The following is a 22,002-nucleotide window of genomic DNA, read 5'->3' on the forward strand; positions in this document are numbered from 1 at the left end:
TGTTGCAGGGTGGGCTCCCTGCCCTTCATTTCACTGTATGTCTTAAATCTGTTTTCTTAGGTGGCCACTACTTCCTGTCTTGGGTTTGCCATCTCTTGGCCCCTTGTCTTGTCCCTAAGGTAGGACCTGTTTTTAGCCTACCATGATAAGCATGCTTGTTGGCGACTACCTCATTGACCCTGAAAAGACGTGAAGATGGTGAAAGTACCCTTCTCCTTCACACAGTTTGCCTTGTTGATTTCTGTGGCATGGGGCAGGCCAGCCTTGTGAGGAGATGTGTGAAATGTATGAAAGGTAGGTTGAATGGTCATATACCTGCTGCAGCGCAAGTCCCATGTATTGTGCATGCTGCTGTGGCAGTGAGCCAGCTACACAAATAGCAGCTGTGGCGAGAATACTTAACACAAGCAATACTAATGCTTTAGTAGGTAGAAAAAACAAAATTCACAGCAGCTTCCAAATAAAACTTGCAATCCACAAAACGAAGCAGCTTTTCAGACAAAACAGTGATGCTATACAATTTGCCTTTGGCTTAACAATAGTTTTTATAATACTTGTAATTTTATGATTCATCCACTAGATGGAGTATCAAGTTCATTTAAAGTAAATAGAAAGAAACCATTCAAGTTGGTAATTTTAACCATGGAGTCCTACTAATGTGTTTCTAATAGTATTTTAACTTTATAATTATTTGTATCAAGTGTTTTAAGGATTTTTTATTTAAAATATATTTTTTATTCATACGTATTTATTCATCAAACATTGTAATAAATGTGTTTTATTTGTGGTAACAGAGATGTAACAAGAAAAGTTTATGGTTTTAAACTAATAAAAGTACTAGTAGTTTTAACAGCCCACATCTGAGGAAGTGATTTTTAAAACGGCATATGGTGGAGCGTTAATGTGCTGTGTTTCTTTGGAATAAAGTGAACTGAAGTGTACTGAGCCGTCCATGGGTTTTTTTCACAATTTTCTAAGTTGCCTGAAAAGATGCTTCATTTAGTAGTTAGAATAGACAGAGCAAAAAAGAACAAAGGAAAGAGAATGGGAAAGTATTGGTAGAATTTTACTAGAAGTGTTACTAAGTTTTTTAATTTAGACGTTTTAGACTATTCAGTCATTTGCAGGCCGTGTGTATATGTAGTCTGTTAAATGTTTATATGTGAAATGTTTTTTGTTCCAGTTTTGTTGTCCATATGTTCATTGCTCTGCGATCCAAATCCTGATGACCCTTTAGTACCTGAAATTGCACAGATATATAAATCAGACAAAGACAAGTAAGTGGTCTTTACTTTTATTGAATTGGGGGAATGTCTACATGTTGAATTTATTGCTATATCTCTGCAAAAATATGTGCAAAGCAAATTGCCAGGAAGATTTCAGCATTAAATTATCCTCCATTTCATTTGCATTAAATTGTCCAAGATGAAAGGAAACCGTGGAGGAGGATTAAAATCTACTGAAAATAAGTAGGTTAGTATTACAGTGTGTAACTTTCCATTGTTAAAGGGACACTTTACCCATTTGCTAAAAAATGACAGACTTCATCATGTATTGGGATGGAGCCCTACTTGTTGGCTCCCATGCTGGAGGAGCCAGACAGGGAGGGTTGACATTGAGCAGCTGATGTTGGCTTGCCCACCCCAGGGTAGGCAGGGGAGCGAAGTCCTGATGCATGAGCACCATAAGTTGGAGGGAAAAGCATGTGGTCATGCAAGATGAAAGGAACAGGACTTTGACTTGCCATGTAGTATGTGGCTGTTGTGGATGGGCCATGTGTGTGGAAGGATATGCCTTGCTTTGACCTAGCAAGCTGTGTTGCTTTGGTGTCTCTTCCGAACAGGAGTCAGTCGGTCAGCAATTCAGAGCTTGCTCTGTATGACAACCTTCTATTGGCTGTCCTTCACACTTTATTGCTAGGAGGTAAAAATCAAAGTTTCTTTTTAGACAAGTCCCACTTGGACCTCCACAAATGGAATGATGTAGGCTTCTCTTCACACTACAGCAGGTATGACTAAGCTGATTGGTCACTAGAAGTGACTTGTGTTTAAGGCATTTAAGTGAATCAAATGCATTAAAAAATCAGTACAGAATGTGAGGATAACTTGCTTTGTAAGTTTTGCTCCATTGTACCCTGTACAGCCTTTTATTTTCAAGTGCATTAAATATTGATGATGGCCATCCTGGATTATTTATGTAAAGTACAAGATAGTGGACACGTTCATGAAATGTTATAAATTGTACTGTTTTGAAAAAAATGCATAAGTTTATATCCATGGTCATGATGCATTGCATCTCTAAAGCATGAACCTGGAATGCTGTTTCTCTTAAAACAGAAGTGGGAGCATTTTTGATCCTCACCAGAGATTTTGCTTGAGAATATAAAATAGATTTTCATCTTTAAAAAAATGAATTCATGTTTGAAGTGTGTTTAACTATCAGTTGCAAGACTGTATTCTGTGACATTTGTTTTTTAACTGGATCCTCTGCATTCCTTCATTATGTTCCATATATTCTGCTTATAACCTTTCCTGTTGAACAGAAGTGGAATTTTTCATTTCATGGACTTATAATTAATTGCACAAAAAGAGTTCAGAATTTTACTGTACCACTGTACTATTTCCTGATGCGTAAGAAACTGTTGAAAACCTGGAGAAAAAAATGTGAAGTAGCTACAGTCTTTTTTGAAGCTATTTGGAATGTGTCCTCTGCCAGACTTGGACTGGTTGGTGGTAGGATTAAGACCAATGGTACAGCAAGAGATTCTCACAGTAACATGCGGTCAGTTACTTCACCATAAAGCACAGCTTACATTTTTACTAAACCTGTGACACCAACTAGTAGACTTGCAAAACATTACTATACCAATTTAGATGTGTGTCTGAATAGCTTTAAGCTAATTGAACCAGCAGGTCGAGCTCCAAGCTTAACATCGATCTTAAGAAATTTTTATTTTTCAAAGTGCTGCTGTAAAAACAACACTGACTCTTGGTTCTTCAAATGCGATTCACCTTTGCGTAATCTTTTCAGAATTTAGGCACTTGTTACACAGAAAAATTAAGATTGCAAGTTTACATTAACCCAGCTGAAGTCCATTACTACAAGGGTGTCTGTAAAAATCCCTAGTAACCATCTAAAACAAGTCATGTAGATAAACTACTCTGTAAAAACTAAAAGAAAAACTGACCAGGCAAGGGTTTTTCACTGTGTGATTCCTTAAAAAAAACTCTTTATGCTAGAGGCTCATGGGATGTATGCAAATTAACACATTCAGGATAGCCACTGTTTAAGATATGCGAATCTCACGTACTCTGTCCTTTTATTAGACCCATGAGGATGTAATAGGTTGAACTGGAGGTCATGATTAGAAAATTCATATTTGTATAAAAATAAATAAATAAAAATGAGCATTTTTTGATCTTAAAAGTCCATGTGCTTTCGTAAATTACTTCATCAGACCTAACTTCTCACTATGGAAAATAAGCGTCTGCCTTTGGGAGTGATAAAATTTCAATGAATAGTCAGGTAAAACAATTCCTTTTGCTCTCAGTAATAGGCGTGATGGTGAAGCTTCCTTAGGTTTAGTACGCTGGTTGTGGATGTGTGAAAGTTCAGTCCAAGGGTTCTGCTGGCTTTGAGCCTAATCTAAAATTAAAGTTCTCGCTTCTCCAAGTAATCATTCGTTGGTCCTTGGAACTCCTATTTTTCAATCCTGTCCAGGATATGAAAGATAAACTTGTCTATGGGATTATTTGAGGTGCTTGACTAAAGCGCTGTTTGGATTTTGGTATTTGATGTCCTGCAGGTGTTGGGCTATTCTGGTTTTTAATTTCAGTGTTTTTCAAACACAGAATGCTGTGTACTTGGCACATTGAGCTCTGTACGCAATGCATTCTGTTTGTCAGTTCTCGTAGAACTTGCTGTGGAAGGTTTTCTTTGTATTTGTGCAGGTGAACTCATCGTAGTTACTTAGGTGTTTACAGTAGCCACACTTTTGTTTGTTGCATGAATTTTTCTTGGTCAAATTTTTGAAGAGGGTCATTATCTTTGATTCCATTCTCAAGAATTTATTGTAGATTCCAGTTTCTCCTGATACTGAATTTTGGGACATCCGGCAAAAAACTGCTGATGGATGGGTTGTTGCTGATAATAGCCCCGTTTTCTGTAATGATTTTCAGAGTGTAGAAGTCAGTGGAAAAGGTCAAGGTCATACTAAGTTCCTCAAGGATATCTTTCTGCTTTCTCCTCTTTGGCTGTCCAAAGCCAGGGAATTCAGTGTCAGAGTGCTTGCTTGTGATTATGGGGTCTAGGATGTTCTTGATGAGATTTATGTTGTACCCTCTTTCTAAGAAATCTTTTTTAAGATTGATGATGCTGACCGTACAGTCTCTGAAACTCTGGCCAATCGTAGGCCCTGGGATTTAACATTCTTTTTTGTAAGAAAGGGGTGCATGCTGGAGCTATGAAGCAGAAGATTGGCCCTAGTGGGTTTTTGAAAGAGTTTGTTTGTGAGCTCATCCATCTCCGCTGCTTTGGATTTTAAGTCTAGAAAAGTGGCTTTGCTTTTGTAGTAACGGTTGGTGAAATTGAGAAAGTTTTTACAGTTTGTAATGTAGTCGAAGAACTGTAGTGGCATCTCTTCTGTGCTGTCCCAAATTATAAATATATCATCTATGTACCTGTAGCAACAGCACATCTTTGTAGTAGGGGGGAGTTGTTGATATGGTCCCTCTTCCCATTTTCCCAGGGCTGTGTTGGCCAAGCTGGGTGCCATGGCTTTGTCTGAAGCATTTAATATTGAATTAAAAACAAGTTATTGCATAAAAGGATTCACATTAGCCTGTACACTGTTTCTAGTTCATATCTATGAGTTGTGCCCAGTTGCTTTCAGAGCCTCAGTAACTGCCTCCTTACAGTACTCAAGGGGTAGTACTGCGTAGAGAGCCTCCATGTCGATTGTGACTAAAATGGATTATTTTTTTTACCTTGATGTTTATTTTTCTGAGATCACTTGTATCAAGCAAAAACAAGGGGTTACTGTCTGCCAGTGATTTAATTAGCACTTCTAAGTAGAAGGAGATTGGCTCTGTAGGACTTCTACCACAGGCGATAACCGGCCTGTAAGAAGGGTTCTGGAAATTTTTGTGAGGCTTCGATATACCGAAGAAATTCGGGAGCTTAGGATGTTCATCTTTAATGAAGTCCAGAAGCTTTTGACTAATCAGTCCTCTTCACTAAGGAATAGAACAACTTCATTAATCTTTGTGTAGGCATCTCTGACTTTCTCAATGGGGCACTTTTCATAGTGCATGTTGTTGTCCAGTATGCCAAGGATCTTGCTATTGTAAGTGTCTATCAGTCGCTAGAATGCCACCACCTTTGTAGGCCTCTATATTTTTCCTCATTCTGTCCTGGCAGAGATTTTTTTCAGTGCTTTGATTTCATTGGGGTTGTGGTTGAAGAGTCTTCATGGTTTTAGGTGTGCTTTTTTATTTCGGCCTCACATTTGGATTTGAAAGTGGACATCCTCGGGTGTGGGGTTGCACAGCAGCTGCTAGGTTTGTCCCATTTTTCTCTCTTGGGGTCATCTTTGTCATGGAAAAAAGAATGTCTTTCTGTTCTCATGTTGCATTATTCTAAACATGAGGGATTCGCAGCCTGAGGCGACCTGAACGTCCGGCATATATACAAAAGCTTATCCTGGTTGTTGCATGGTACGTGGGATGTCACACTTCGGTACTATAAACCATGGGCCCATAAATATGACGTCCGCACACAGGCCTCGGAACTTCGCTGCCGCCAGTCAAACGTCAGCTCGGTCCTTCTGCTCCGTGCCACACGCATCTAAAAAGAGAAGTACCCCATTGGGGAACCTTTAGTTTCTTCTCTAGTTCTGGTTGCTGTAATTTGCTTATTTCTTAGTCGATTCCATCCATGTCATCTCGAAAGGAAAAATGTAAGTGTGCACATCAAATCCCTCACAGAGGCAGCAACGACCTCTGCCTCTTGCCTAGGGCCTTCCCATGAGTAAAAATCCTTCTCATTTTTCCAGTCATTTGTTCCAAAACCCTCCGCAGCAGTCTAGCGGACCTTAATCTTTTTGTTGAGAACCAACGTCTAAAAAGTCTAGCCTTTGGTATGGAAACGACGGTTAGTGCATCAGCCAAACTGCCTATAAAAAAGGCCAAAGTTTCAAGGCCTGAGAGTGCTTGCACTTCCAGATTTGGAAGTCCCACCAGCCACTGATCTAGGGGCTGAGGTACCTCTGCTGGCTTCTGCGATTATGGTGGGTTCCGTTTCAGACACCGCTGTAGTTTCTTCAACCAGCACGTCCATGGAGGTTATTCCGATGTTACTTTCTGATGGGGGGGTGTCACTTTCTGATGGGGAGGGGGGACCAGGTTTGCCCAGATACCCTTTGCTAGCTTCCCCTTCCAAGGAGTGTCCCTCTATTCCTCTGATTTTAGGCCTACTCCTTCTCAGTCTGGACCTAGAACTCCCTCACTCAAAAAGAAGCAGAAACACTTTGCTTCTTCTGAGGGCATCCCAGATCAGCAAATATTTTCTCAAACCCTTTTCCAGGCCTTTGTGGCCCTCAGGCCTGGTATTTCACAGGCCCCATCTGCTCTGCCAGTCCTGAGTCCCAGGCCTGCATCCTTAGGCCCCTCACCTTAAACTCCAGAAGAGTAATCTTACTCTTCATCTTCTGAGTCCCTCTCTTACACTTCTCAACTAGCCTCCCACTTAGGATACTGCTCACCAGAAAAGGACTCTTGGAAGGTGACTCCCCACCAGAAGACATTGCATTTGCTGAAACAATTGCCAGAATGAGGGAGTATTTCAAGTGGAATTCCATCCAAATGACAATTTCAAAAAAGATGTGAGCTTTTCCAGATGGAATCCCCTTCTCCCTCAGCCATCCATCCAGTAAACCGTGCGCACTTGGATGCCTTTACCTCATCCTGCAAAGCTCCTAATTCTCAGCCACCTGCACCTAAGAGACCAGACTGTTTCTGTAAATTACCTGACAACTGCGAATTCCTAGTTAAGCTCCCCTTGGCAGACCCTGCTGTATTTGAGGTTGCACCAGATAAGCAATCCCGACAGATTACCACTTCTTTGTTCCATCAGATAAGGACAGCAAAATGATGGACAGATTAGAAAAAAAAATTTTCACCTCTTCTACCCTGGCCTTCAGAGCTATAAACTACCAAACTCGTATGGTGAAATATGCTCTGGTTCTTATTTCCCAGGCCTTAGACCAACTTAATGCTTCTCCTGATCCCTCTAACAAGGCACAGGTAGCCTCCACCCTTAGCTGCACAGATTTCATGGCACTCCAAAAAATCGAGCTATGATGCTGCAGAAGCATCACCTAGATCAGCTGCCTCTTCTGTTCTTCAGAGGTACTCCTGGCTTAGGCTACAACCTCAGTCTGATGATTTTAAGAGCAAAGTCATGGATGCACCATTTGACAATACTTTTTTTGGTAAACAGTCAGCAGAGCTTTTTAAGACTCTGCAAGAGAAAAGCAAGGAGTTGGAAGACCTCAATCATCTCTTTGTATTACCAGTGCCTAAGTTTCATAGAAACAACCCTGCCAAACCCAATTTTGTCAGGAAGACCTCTGCACTACCCTCTTCGAAGCAAAGGAAAGATATCAGGAAATCATCCTCTGCCAGACGTACCTTTCCCCAGTCTACTGCTAGATGGCCCTTTCCTGAGAGGCAGAACAATGCATGACTGTTGCACTCCTACCGGCAATCTTCCCCTTTCTGCCCGCTTCTCTCACTGTCTCCCCCTGTGGCAACACATCACATAAGACAGCTGGGTCTTGTCAGTAGTGAAAAGGGGTATTTCATGACTTGGAATGGAAACCCATCCCAAAAGAAGACTCACATCCACCAAAGGACCAAATCCACCTCATCCCACAGGTCATTCAAGATTTGGTCGGTCAGGGCACAATTCAAAAGGTTCCACCCAGATAGTAAGGCCTAAGATTTTATTATAGACTCTTCTTAGTCCCAAGAAAGGATGGACCATGGAGACCCATCTTGGACCTGTCTCTACTAAACCCCTATCTCCATGTTCCCACCTTCTGCATGCTCTCCCTTCAAACCCTTCTACATTTGACCTCCAATTCATATCTGGCCACTTTAGACCTGAAGGATGCATGCCTTCACATCCCTATCCACCCATCTTACCACAAATACTTTGTTTTGCTGTGCAGTCCTTGCGTTATCAGTTTACTGCCTTGCCTTTTGGTTTGTCCACAGCACTAAGGGTATTCTCAAAATGCCTAGCTCCAGTGATGGCCTTATGCAGAACAAAAGGCGTTGAGATCTACCTTTACCTGGACAATCTTCTTATCCAAGCAAATCATCCAGATACCCTCCAGAGGCATTTACTATTTACCATTTCCCTTCTAGAAGCCTTAGGCTTCACCATCAACCAGCTCAAGTCCTCCCTGACCTTCTCACAAGATCAAGTGTTCCTGGGGTGCAGATTAAGGACAGATCTGATGAAGGCCTTCCTCCCTCCAGAAAAGGTCACTTTTCTTAACTTTATACTTCATGGACCTACTCCTTGCCAGCAGCATGTTGGCTAGGGAGTTTCTACACCTCTTGGGTTTCGGGGCAGCCACACTTCCAATGCTGCCCCTAGCAAGACTACATATGAGAAAGTTTCAGTGGTACCTGAAGAATGTTTGGTCCCAACATGCCGACCCATTACATTTCAGATTCTCTTCCATCCATGTCTCAAGCAAGAGATTTGTTGGTGGATCCAGCAAGTTCACTTGAACCCAGGATTGCTTCTACAACCTCTTCTGTTTTTAATTTCTCCATGTTTTTTTGGGTTTCTAATATGACTGGAATGGACCCCATTCCTAAGTCAAAGTATGATTAAAGTTCATGAAATTAGTATTGTTTCACTCTTTGATGCTGGCCAAAAGTGCTCTTCGCAGCACCCGCAATGTGCCCAGTAATGGCTCCTTCTGCAATTCATATGGTGTTACATAAATTGGCAACATATCTAAATACGATTGTAAATTCTTTTTTATAAGACCAGTTGCTCCTACTACTATTGGAACTGTCTGGCTATCTTTCTTCCACATGGCTCTCGTTTCTGCCTGCAGATCGAGGTATTTTATGACTGTGTCTCTGTGTACGCAAGACACTGTAGTCACTAGGTGTGGTGAGTTCAATGCTACTTTTGTCTTCTTTTCTTGGACCACTATATCCAGTTTTCTAGCATCTATCTTTTGGACTGTTGGTATTGGGTGATCACAAGTGATGTAAATTTCATCATTTTCTATGATTCTCTGTGGCTAATGTTTCCAATGTTTTTCAGCCACTTCGATACCATAATATTATGGTAATCTCCAGTTTAACAATCTCGCCACATTATTATGCCTTTCAGTCGCAACCAGCAATAAGGTGTGTGAATATTTCCAATTCGGTTCCACAAAACCTACACATGTCTGTTTCTCCCACATGTTCAATGGCCTTAGTATACCAGCGTGTACATAGTCCACTATCTTGGGCTGCCAATATTAACCTTTTATTTCTTTATGTAAATTCACCTCTCCTTAACCATGCCTGTATTCGTTCTTGATCAACATGAGTCTCTTCCAGAAGTTTTCTATACTTGCTACTATATTTGTTTTTTCCACATTTTTTGCCTTATCTGGTCCTTCACCTTATATTCTCTCTTGTTTTTTAGCATATTCAGTTGCTGCCTGGTTTTTATCCACTTATGGTTTGATTTCCATTCCTGCTTGACTTTGATATGCTTCTGCTAAATTGAGCAGAGATGTCATCTTAGATTTATTCTCCTCATGTTTCAAAACTTTCACCACATTTGGATCTTGTGAGGTTAGTAGATGTGTGGAGTCCCACGATTGCAGCTCTATACATGTAATCAATTTCAAGGAGGCCCATCCCTCCTCCAGAACGGGGAATATATAATCTTGGTATACACTGATTTTTTATAAATCATTTGGTGAGCATGAAGCATCCTTGTTTTAATATCCAATCTATCCAACACTTTTTGGGGCCAGTTAATCACTCCAAAACTATAAGTTAGGACAGGAAGAGCAAATTGATTTATAGCTTGGATCATGTTCCTAGGTGTCACTGCTGTTTTCAGGATTAATTTTAAGTCTTCTAAAGTACTCCTTAGTAAGCTTTATTTGCATGTGTTCGTTTTATTGCTGATACTTCATTAATTCCAAGTATTTGTAAACCCTCTCTTGCTCAAGTTCCTTTATATCATATTCTTGTCCCAAACTGATGTTTTCCTGGTGCTGCAATTTTCCCTTTTCAAAGGTTGCTTTTGCACATTTATCAAGACCACATGACATTCCAATATCATCTGAAAAAGTTTTGACAACCTGCAGCTATGCATTCAGTTCCTCATCTGATGAGCTATACAATTTTAAATCATCGAAAAAGAGAAAAGTCATTAGACTTTGTTGTTTTCTAGAAGCCAAATTATATCCATGACCTAAGCTGTTAAGTAAACAGCTTAATGGCAAGGCAAAATAGCAACAGCGACAGGGAGTTACCCTGGAATGTTCCCCTTTGGATTTTTATCCCTGGGATAATAATCTGTCCTTTATCATGGCTTAATTGCAAAGTGGTCTGCCAGTGTTTCATGGTTACTGTAATGTAATCAATCAGTGTAGGATGTACCTTATACATTTTTAAGCACTCTTTCATCCATGACTGTGGGATATTGTCAAATGCTTTTTTATAGTCAATCCATGGCATGCTTAAATTCTTCCCTTTCTTACAGTTCTCCACTATAACTTTAACAACAAATGATCTTTTGTTCCATATGACTTTCTTTTAGTGCCCTTTTGTTCTACTGCGGTAATTGAGTTTTCTTCTAAATGACTATAAACTCTATCGGCGTCAATCCCCGTATGTAGTTTATATGTCGTCGGAAGACAAGTTATTGGTCTATAATTTTTAGGGTAGCTTGCAGGTTCACTCTTAAGTGACAGCATTGTTTTTCCTGTTAACCAGTGCGGTGTCTGTTCGGGGTGTGCATATAAATAGTTCTTACTCATGGCTAGATCCTCATGTAAAGAAGTTAATACTTTTAGCCAAAAGTTAGGTACTGCATCTGGACCTGGGTTTTCCAATTAGAGGCTTTTCTCAACTTTGTTTCAATCTCTCTGGCTGTTATTTCATCCCATTTCATATCCTGTACCTTTTAACTTTTTTTCTTTGCTTTACTTATATCCATTTAGCATCTTTGTTCCACAGGATCTTCATAGATACTTCTTCAAAATGTATCTACTTCCTCTTTTTTTTTTTGGTGGTCTATCAATTCCTTTTACCTTATTTCCCAATTCTGTATAAACTTTTTTGGGTCATCAGTAAATTGCTTATTTTGTGCTTTTCCCTTATATTTATCTTCATATCTTCTGAGTCTTTCCACCTGTTTTGAAATTTTTAGTTTATCTCCAATAGTGCATAATAGATCCTGGTCTGTTCTAATACTGCACATTGCGGTTATCATATCCATCTTTCTTAATATCTTTGTTGATCTGTTCCCTCTTCTATAATCTTCTAACAATGACACTTCTTGTCTTAGCTACTTTATAGTTTTCTCTATTCAATATTTCCATGATGGTATACTTGTTCACTTTCCCTCACTACCCTATGTTCCTGTGGTAGAATTTTATCAGTTATTAATTTAGCAGCACCGTAATATATTCTGTTTACTTCTGTTATATCGCATGGATCTATATAGATCGTCTTAATTATTGTGTTCATTTGTTTTATCAAGCTTCTGACTTTTGGGGTTTTATTAACCTTCTGCAGTCTGTTTCTCATTGATCTTGATACATCTGTCTGTGTCTATTAAATCAAGCAACTCTTCTCTTTACTCCTTTTCTTCCATGCTGAGGGCACATCCCTTGTTTTCATTTCCTGCAGGCATTCTATAGCAAGTTCTAGAACACCTTCTTCTGGCACTTATTCTTCTTTCTGCTTTTCCCGGTTAGGGGTTGCCACAGTGGATCATCTGTCCGCTCATGATTGGCAGTGGAGTTTTACGGTGTCGAGTTGCCAGCCCGGCGCCCAACCTTCCACAGAAGGCACACACATGCACACACTCGCACCTAGGGCCAATATAGTGTCCAATCCACCTACTGCATGTCTTTGGGATGTGGGAGGAAACCGGAGCACCCGGAGGAAACTCACGCGACCACAGGGAGGACATGCAGACTCCGCACAGAAGGCACCCCAGCCGAGAATCGAACCGGCGAACCTCTTGCTGTGAGGTGGCAACGCTAACCGCTGCACCACTGTGGCCGCCCTAACACCTTCTTGTGGCACATTCTCTTCAATTTCATCCTGTCATCTGTTTTGTCATATGGAAACTCACTGGCCTATCACTCCTCAACATTGACTGCATCAGAGTTTCCTGTTCCTTTCCTTCCTGTCTAGCTTCAAGTGAACTTTTGTACTGGTTTCCTGTGGAAGGCTCCAAAATATCTTGGATGTGGCACCTGACCTGTTGCTTCCTGTTCCACATGTTTCCCCTTAATTTGGATATCCATTACTCTATCCTGTTGTGCTGCTTTCTGTATTTGATTTTCTTCACTGAATCCTTCTCTGTCCAGCTGTTCCATTACCTCATATTTTTGGTATTGTAAAGTTTTCCATATCCGGATTCCTTTGCCTATATTTTTCTTCAAATATCTTTGGTACTGCTCTTTTTATATTGGTTAGTTTTGCTTTTTCCTTTGCATAAATATTACACCATATTAAATCTCTTTTCCTTTCCCCTGTCCATATTTCTTCTTCACATGTTTCCTGATCTTCTTGCTTTTCCTTATTCTGGGGACTCGCTCCATCATGCTGTGATGTAGTCTGCTTTAGACCTTCTACATTAAATCCTTCACTTCGCAGGCACTCCATAACTGCTACTTCTATTTATTTAACTTCTACTTTACTAAAATATCTTTGAAACTGCCTTCTGTATGTTAGTTAACTTGGCCTTCTCCTTTGCATAAATATTGCACCATGTCAAATCTCCCCTTCTTTCCCACGTCCATAGGTTTTGTTTATATTTTCTCACTTCCTCAGAGGCTTCTTTTTCCAAAGAGATCAAAGTTTCTTGATGTAGATACTGTTCAAAAATCTGTTGTATTAATGAAAGCAAATTTTTATTTGAAGCTTGAGAGTTTTCAGATTCCCTTCCTTCCATGTCTCAAGCAGGAAATTTGTTGGTGGATCCAGCAAGTTCACTTGAACCCAGGATTGCCTCTACAACCTCTCCCCTGTGTGGATCAACAGATGTACACAGATGCATCAGACCTGGGGTGTGGAGCAACTATGAATGGTCTGAAGGTTCAGGGACAGTGAGACAACCAGCAAAGGAAAAAACACATAAACGTAAGGGGACCACCTCTCCCTCACATCCTGGAAACTCCATATCAGTTTGGTTCATCACAATTAATGCTCAAAGCCTTTGTCATAAAATCCCTTCTCTCCATGCCTGATTTTCCCATAATCACCCTGACATTGTTGCCGTCTCAGAAACTTGGCTTAAGCCATACGTAAAAGACAGCGAAATATTACCACCCAGTTACCAAATGATCCATAACGATAGACCCAATAAGAACAACTCTGAAGTTACCATAGCCTACATAAAAATCAGCAATCACAAATCTATTTGCATAGCTGCCCTCTATATCCTACCAGGCAACACCAGCAACATTCCAGTACTAGAAGACCTCATATCATGGTTGTCCTAACATCAAAAATGAAACCTATATTCTAAGTGACGTAAACATTAACTGGTCCACCATTATAACTCAACCCCCCTCTCAATCAGTCGACCTTTTTAAATTCACCCAGATGATCAACTCTCCTACCAGGCCCAACAAAAATGGATCCTCTGGCACCATCCTTGACTGGATTTTAGTATCTCAGCCTAACCTTATCTCAACATCAGGTACCCTCCCTGACACCATCAGTGACCACCTACCAGCCTTTGCTGACTGACACCCTTCTCCATTCCAAAAACATTACTACATTCAAACCTGTAACCTGTCTAAATTCAACCCACAAACTGTTATTGACGGTCTAAAACTAATCAACTGAACCCCCTAAAATCCCTGCCCCTCAACAACCGAATCAGGTATTTTAAAGACACCTTTCTAAATCTATTCAACAACCATGCTCCTCTCAGAAACAAATGGGTCAAATCCAAAATATCTCCCCTGGCTATCAAAAGAAAAAACAAACCATGCACCTAAGAGACAAAGTGGAATAAATACCATAATAATAAACTGCCCAACTTCCTACTTGAATTCAAACAACTCAGCAATACGGTAAAAAGACTAATAACTAGAGGCTGCAAATTATACTACACCAAGCTCCAATCTGAGCACTCCACCAACCCAAAAAAGTTCTGGAATACTATCTCCTCTCTCCTCCATCCCGGTAACCAGGTTAACCCTTGCCCTAACCCTGACCTCACCTACCTAGAAACTGCCACATCGTTTAACTCCTTCTTTGTGGAGTGTAGAGCCAAACTAACCACCACCTTCCCACACCCCCCCTCTCACTCTTCTGACTATATGCAGCAATCCCCCACCTTCAAGCTCAACCCTATCCCCACAAGCACAATAAAAAAAAAAAAAAAAAAAAAAAAAAAAGCTAAAACCATGCTGTACTGAACCTTACAATTTTGACCCCTCTCCTCCTCAAACTGTCTGCTGACAGCATAGCCCTGCCCGTCTCCATTTTAATAAACAGATCAATTCAAGAATCTTGCGTTCCTTCAATTTGGAAACATGAATTCATCATCCCACTCCACAAGGGAGGTAAAAACTTTTGACACCACCAATTTCAGGCCCATTGCCATCCTTTCCCCACTTACAAAAGTGTATTCATACTTAACTGATGGAATATCTAACGCACAATAATCTCCTTACCCCCACCCAGCATGGTTTCCATACTGGCCCGAACCATCACTACCCTTCTGTCCAGAATCTGTCAACCATGCCCATGACTCTGGCAAACTGGTATCTACCCTGTTCCTTGACCTATCCAAAACTTTTGATACCGTCTCTCATCCCATACTCCTATCTCAACCTATCTCCCACTACCAAATCCTGGTTCTCTAGCTACCTCTCTAAAAGACAGCAAGCTGTAAAATGGAAATCTTCAACCTCCTCCTCCTTACACACCCCCACTGGCATTCCCCAAGGTTCGGTCCTTGGCCCCCTACTTTTCAACATATTCATCAATAACTTTCACCACACCATCTCCAATAGTTTTTCCATCTCTCTCAACTTTCTGGTTTGAAAGCCCGTGTTTGCACTTGATCCCCACCTTTCCCTTAACTAGTCTAGTCCAGGTACAGATTTGCTGTATCCAGGACTGTTTGTAAGCTTCTGAGCCCCCCAAGCCTTTGTGTTGGAGTGGAGCCTTCTAGCTTATCAGTGGGAGTGGTAAGTACTAGGTAGCCTGTCTACCACAAGAGGAGTGGTTCTTGGCCGAGGAATTGTAGTTTATTGATCTTTTGGGAAGCTGTCCCATCTCTTTCAACTTTCTGGTTTAAAAGACCACCTCTGCGCTTGTTTCCCATAGTTCCTGTAACTAATCTACTGGAAAGCACTAGAAAGCCTTAAACTGATACAAGCCTTCTAGCTTCCCCTCTGACCTACTACTAAAATCCCAGTCAGCTTTTACTATAACAGAAATTTGGATGCACAACAACCACCTCGCCCTAAATGCAAACAAAACTAAACTAATGAGCTTTACTCCCTCAAGATTCTCCTTCTTTGACAATATCTCCTTTACTATGTTAAGCCAGAACAACACCCCCATTCAAATAGTATTTCACACCAAGTTGCTTGGTGTCACCATTGATGAGCATCTAAAATTCGACATCCATATTCAAACAGCCATAAAAAAAAATGCCAAAACTTTGGTCTCCTGTACAGACACAATCGCTACCTCACTCCCTCCACTAGAAAGCCCTTAGCCTCCTCCTATCTTCTCCCCCTCTCTCGTTTACGGTGCCCCACTGCTCACCAACCTCCAACTCTGCCTATAATCCAAATTAGAATCCTGCTGCAATAATATCAGCAAATTCACCACCAGCTCCAAAAGTTCTTCCCATCACTGCCTCTCCCTCCAGTCTCTACAATGGCTTGAACTCCCTAAACCTACTTAAACGCACCACAGCCCATAAGCTCATCTTTAAAGCATCCAACTGTCCCGCTCTCTCCAACACCTTAATCCCCCTATATTCCTAACCTCTAACTCCAATCAGAAAAATCAAAACCTCCTACAAATACACAAACTCTCCTGGCCCCCCGGCCACCTTCTGCTATCATGCTACCTAGCCAAATTCTGGAACTCACTCCCCTCCGCCCTTTGAAACACCCCAAACCACACCAAAAAATCTCTCCTACACTCCTACCTATCATCTAAATGGATATGCCCCTCCTTACTCCTCTTTCTTTTCCCAGCAGTTAATGTCTCTCCCCATTGACACCCATATACAACACCTCAAATCTGCCCATTACTGCTGGACTGCTTTTTCTACCCTCGTTTTCATTAGATTTGAGATTTATATTTTTATCTTATGAAATGTAGTAACTGTTTGTTTGAAAATGTATTCTACAAAAATTACAAAATGTAAGATTGTCCACTATCACTACAGGTACTCTGTATGTAATGTTATCTCTTCATATTTGTTAAATTGTTCTTTCAGTTTATGTTTATATACTCTGCTTGTCATGCAAGTTGTTATTGTTAATGGAGCTTTTCTACCCAGTTCTCCACTGGAAATGGGCTCTTCTTGGCCCAGTGGACTTCCCTGATCATCTAACTGAAGTAAATAAAATAAATAAATAAATGCCTGCCCTTATCCTTGCCTAAAAGACTTTCCTTCTGTTCATTCACCCAGGACCTTTAAACATTTTCACAGGCAACACCACAGTCCAGTGATGCATCAGCAACCAAGGAGGAACAAAATCCTACCTACTTTGCAGGTTGGCCATCCAAGCTTGGGAAGTGGCCATCCTCTCCAAGGTAACGCTGAAGGCATTTGACATTCCATCACAAAACTATGTTCAGGCAGATGCTGTCAGCAGTTCAATATCTCTGAACCACGAATGTTTACTGTACAGAGTTGTTTCTAGATATAGTCCACCAGTGGGGGCATGCCTCCCCTCAGAACAGGCAACTAAAGGTCTTCTGCACAAGGACCTTCTCTTCAGGCATGCATGCATTCTTGATTTCCTGGAAGGAAATTTTTTTTATACATTTCCCCTTCCCTCCCGTACAGAAAGTTCTGCTGAAGATTTGACAGGACAATCCCAAAATCCTGCTGGTGACTCCCTTTTGGCCAAGGCAGCATTTGGTTCCCCCTTTTTTCACTACCCAAGGGCAATCAATACAAGTTATCTCACAAGGTCGACCTCATCACAAAACAGAAGAGATCTGGTATCCACCCAGACCTGCAAACCTCAGTTAGGGATTGCCACATCGGAATCCCAGTCCGCTAATGATGGGCAGTGGATTTTTATGGTACCGAGATGCCAGTCCGACGCCCAACCTTCAAAGAAGGCACACCCATTCACGCACGCACCTACCTGCATGTCTTTAGATGTCACTCGGCCATGGGGAGGACATACAGACTCCACACAGAAGGAGCTCCAGCCGAGAATCGAATGGGAGAACCTCTTGCTGTGAGACAACAATGCTAACTGCTGCACCAACATGGCCACCAAACTTCTGATCCCTTTTAAACACCTTCAGTCAGAAGATGTGCTTTCTGTCCTACAGGAGGCCAGGAAACCCACTACCAGTAGTTACTACCTTTCTAAATGGAAAAGGTTCTCCAATTGGTGTCTCCAGAAACAACTAGATGTTTTCCAGGCTGATGTACCTCCAGTTTTGTCTTACTTGCGTGAACTTCTGAAAAAGAACTTTCATATTCCTCAGTGAAAGTCCATTTATCTCAACATGCCTACCTCTCAAGCCACCTTTGCTGACCATATTGGAGGTAAAGCTTTTCCTTAAGGATGTGATCCATATCAGGCCACCAAGAAAACCCATTTCCCCTCCTTGGGACCTAATTGCATTCTAGAAAAACTCACCACTGCACCTTTTGAGCCAGCAGCATCAGCCTCCCTGAAGATGTGCACTTGGAAAACAGTGCTTCTAGTAGCTCTGACTTTGGCTAGGAGGGTTTCAGAGTTACAGGCACTCATGGCTATCCCACCATACCTGATATTCCATAAGGGTAGGGTTTCACTTTGCACAAACCATTCCTTCATGCCTAAAGTGGTCAATGAACTTTTGCTTAACCAATCCATCCACTTGCCCACCTTTTTTTCCTTCTCCGCAGAATGACAGTGAGAATGCTACATTCCCTTGATGTTCACAGGCAACTTAGTTTTTTCCTGGACAAGACTAAGAATTTAAAGTCTAACCATTTGTTTGTCTCCTTTCACTCCAGGGCACTGGGGAAAGTGGTCTCCAAACAGTTTCTTCATGGATTTCCAGAACTATTACCTTCTGCTGCTCTTTCCATGGCAAACACCTCCCTTGGGCTGTAAGGGCCCACTCTACCAGGGCTGTTGTCTCTTCAGGGGCTTTTTTCAAAGGTTTAGATACCACCATTGTCCTAAAGGCAGCCACATGGTCTTCATTCCAGACTTTCACTAAACACTACAGGCTGGACTGTATCTCCAAGGCTAGGGTAGGCTTTGCTAAAGCCATCCTGCATGGTTTCTTATAAGGTTCTTCTTTTTCTGTCACCACCCATAACACAGGATGAGCTTTGGTACTCTCCCTTATGTGTAGAATACTGCAACACAATAATAGAAGAACATAGAATAGTTGTGTAAAATCTTACCATAAGCATAGATGTCCTTCTCTTCCATGTTGCAGTATTCCTATCCCTCCCTCCTACCCCCTCTAAGGCATTTCTTTCATATTCAGTTAACTTTCCCTCTCTGGAAGACCTCCTTATCAGCTTCCCTTAGACTACTGTCCAACTGGGGCATTCTGCATATGTGGACATACCATTTATGGCCCACCGTTTATGGTATTTACATGTGACATCCCACACACCATATAGAAGCCAGGCTAAGCTTTTGTATGTAGGCTAGGTGTTCAGGTCACCTCGGGTGGAGGAGCCCTTATATTTAGAATACTGAAATGTGGAAGAGAAGGTCATCTATGGTTATGGTAAGATTTTGCAAAAGTGTACTTTTTTCAGGTTTACCTTCGGAACATTTTTAGATCAATTCTAGATTGGACTGTATGCCCTCTTTTGTGCAGAACGAATGTCCAACCTTTCTTGAGGATGTTGAGCTCTATTTTTGTAAGTTATTTCTCAGGATGATTCCAGACTTTGTCACCTGGCAGTGGTTGTTGGCTGATCTTCAGTCTGGAAGGTCTTAACAGGTCACTGGTCAGTTTTTTTGGTATGGCAGGGATTCGCCCAGACTGGTTCCGATGTCCATCACTAAGACCCCAGATGCTCATCACAGGCCCCCAGCGAGGAAGCACACGCCAGCGAGCATCCACACCAGAGAGACCTACCACCCAAGACTCAGCATCACCCCAGTCAAAAACAACCAAAGCAGAGACGGATCATGGCAAGGAAAAAGGGACCTAAAACATCTCTCGGTCCCTTTGAAGGACCTTCCAGACTGACCGTCAGCCAACAACCACAGCCAGGTAAGGTCTGGAATTGTTCTGAGAAACAAAAATAGAGCTTGACATCCTCAAAGATTTGACATTCATTCTGCACAAAAAAAGGGCTGTGATCTAATATATAATCGACCTAAATATTTTCTGTTGGAAGGCAACCTGAAAATCTTTTTCCACGATAATGAAGGTGACCCCAAAAGAGAAATGTGGGCCAAACCTAGCAGCTTCTGTGCATCCCCACATCTGAACATGTCAGCCTTCAAATCCAAATGTGAGGCCAAAATAAGAAAAGCACTCCAAAAAGAGGGTTCTTCAAACTCAACCCCAGTGAAATCAAAGCACTGAAAAATCTTTACCAGGACAGACTAGGAGAATTATGAAGGCCAACAAAGGTGGTGGCATCCTAGTGACTGATAACGACACGATAGCAAGATCCTTGGCATGCTTCCCCATCGAGAAAGTTAGAGATGCCTACACACAGATTAATGAAGAACTTCTCTTCCTTAGCGAAGAGGAACTGAGTAGTCAAAAGCTTCTGGACTTTATTACACTTGAACATCCTAAGCTCCCATATTCCTTTGGGATAGCAAAGCCTCACAAAAATTTCCAGGACGCTCCTTTACAGGCTGGTTATCACCAGTGGCGGAAGTATTACAGGGCCAGTCTCCATCTACTTAGAAGTGCTGATCAAACCACTAGCAGAGAGTAACCCCTTGATGTTCATCGTGTTACACTGCTGCAGTCCATTACACTTGGGTTATCCTGCCATCAGGCGGTCCCGCAGTTGGCCAGAGTTCCAAAGTCTTGGTCCGGCGTCTGTTGCTGTCGCTTCTTCCCTGACGTTAGTGCGCCAGGGGTATTTAAGATGCATCCAACGCCATTTTCTTCAGTGTTTCTTGCCGCGCGGTGCCCGAAGCAGAAGCAGTTCGCAAGTGACGGTCGGCTGACTCTTGAGATTTTAGAAGACGAATTTCAGATCCGAAGTCTTCAATAAAGCTAAGTACCCCATTGGGGAAACTTTTTTTTTCTTGCCTCAGACCGATGTCAGAAAAAGTTAATAATTGTATTTCTTGTGGTAAGCCAATACTTCATAAGGACTTCCACTCTTACTGTATTCCATGCCTAGGCCCTGATCATGACGTCACTAGTTGTCGGATTTGTGCTAGATTTAACAAATGCACTATAAAAAGATGTTTTGATTTTGCTTTTCACTACTTTGTCCGAAGGTTCAATTATACTATGCCGTCAGATCAACCGACATCCGCAATTCCGAAAAAACGCAAAGACAAGTATAAAGACAGGCATCCAAGGTCCAAAACTGACGACGAAACCTCTTCTAGGCCAGTCGCCGGTTTTCAGTGAGGCGCTTTCGCAGCCCCTGACACCCGCTACCTCAGAGCCACAGACCGCCTCAGACTCCCATGTGGAGACAACTAGGCCACCGGAAACTCGAGGTATTGGGCCTATGGAAACTAATCCCTCAGATGGGTCCGGAGCCGCTGAGGAGGCATCGATTTCTGAGGGTGTTTTCAGACCTTCACAACTTACCATTAAAGCAACAGCCGAGACAAAAGTACCATTAAAGACAAAGAAGCAAGTACAGCATTCTCCTGCACAGTCCTCCATGCCTAAGAAACAGATGCTTAAAATGGCCGAAGACCTCATTACTCTAATCAGGGGTTCCCATCCCCCTCCTGAGAAAAGGCCTAGGCAGGATACAGACTACGATTCCTCTGATCAGGTTTCCATTTCCTCTGATTCCTCTTCAGACCAGGGATACTCTCTACCCTCCTATGAGGACTCTGATGCTGAAGGATCTGTCCCGTCAGCCTCTCCTCATAAGGATTATTCTTTTGGGGAAACTTTGTGTACCATGAGGGAGCATTTCCATTGGGAAAGTCAGGATTATTCAGAATCCAAGAAAAGGCTCAGATTTCCTTTTATTGCCTCAGCACAGGCCCCTGGCTATTCTGCTTGTGCTAGATATTGTGGATGATGTGTTCTCTGAATCCAGCTTATCTCCTGATTCTATGCCCCCTGCACCAGCTAAGCCAGATGGGTATTAGAGTCCCTGACTCTCAAGTTTCTTTATAAAAACCCTTCTGCTGATCCAGAAACTATTTCCCAGGGTCCAAAAGGGGTTAAGGCTTGCATTGCAACAAATCCAGTACCCTCTGACAGAGGTTCCAGAGATTTGGATAGATGGGGGAAGAAAGTTTACACTTCTGCAACTTTAGCAGTAAGGGCTTTAAATTGCCAGTTTCACATGCTTAAGTACCAACAATATTTAATGGCTCAG

At 41.8% G+C, this 22,002-nt stretch overlaps 1 protein-coding gene across 1 annotated transcript in view; it reads left to right on the top strand.

The window, feature by feature from the left end:
• LOC122789203 overlaps positions 1-22,002 on the top strand; it is a 1,548,683-nt gene that overhangs the window by 496,999 nt on the left and 1,029,682 nt on the right. The window contains exon 6 of the mRNA XM_044056474.1: positions 1,184-1,277. Coding sequence (XP_043912409.1) covers positions 1,184-1,277 — 94 coding nt within the window. The remainder of the gene's footprint in view (positions 1-1,183; positions 1,278-22,002) is intronic.

Source organism: Protopterus annectens, chromosome 14.part0 (assembly GCF_019279795.1).
Source record: "Protopterus annectens isolate FY-2018-M chromosome 14.part0, PAN1.0, whole genome shotgun sequence".
Classification (NCBI taxonomy): domain Eukaryota; kingdom Metazoa; phylum Chordata; order Ceratodontiformes; family Protopteridae; genus Protopterus; species Protopterus annectens.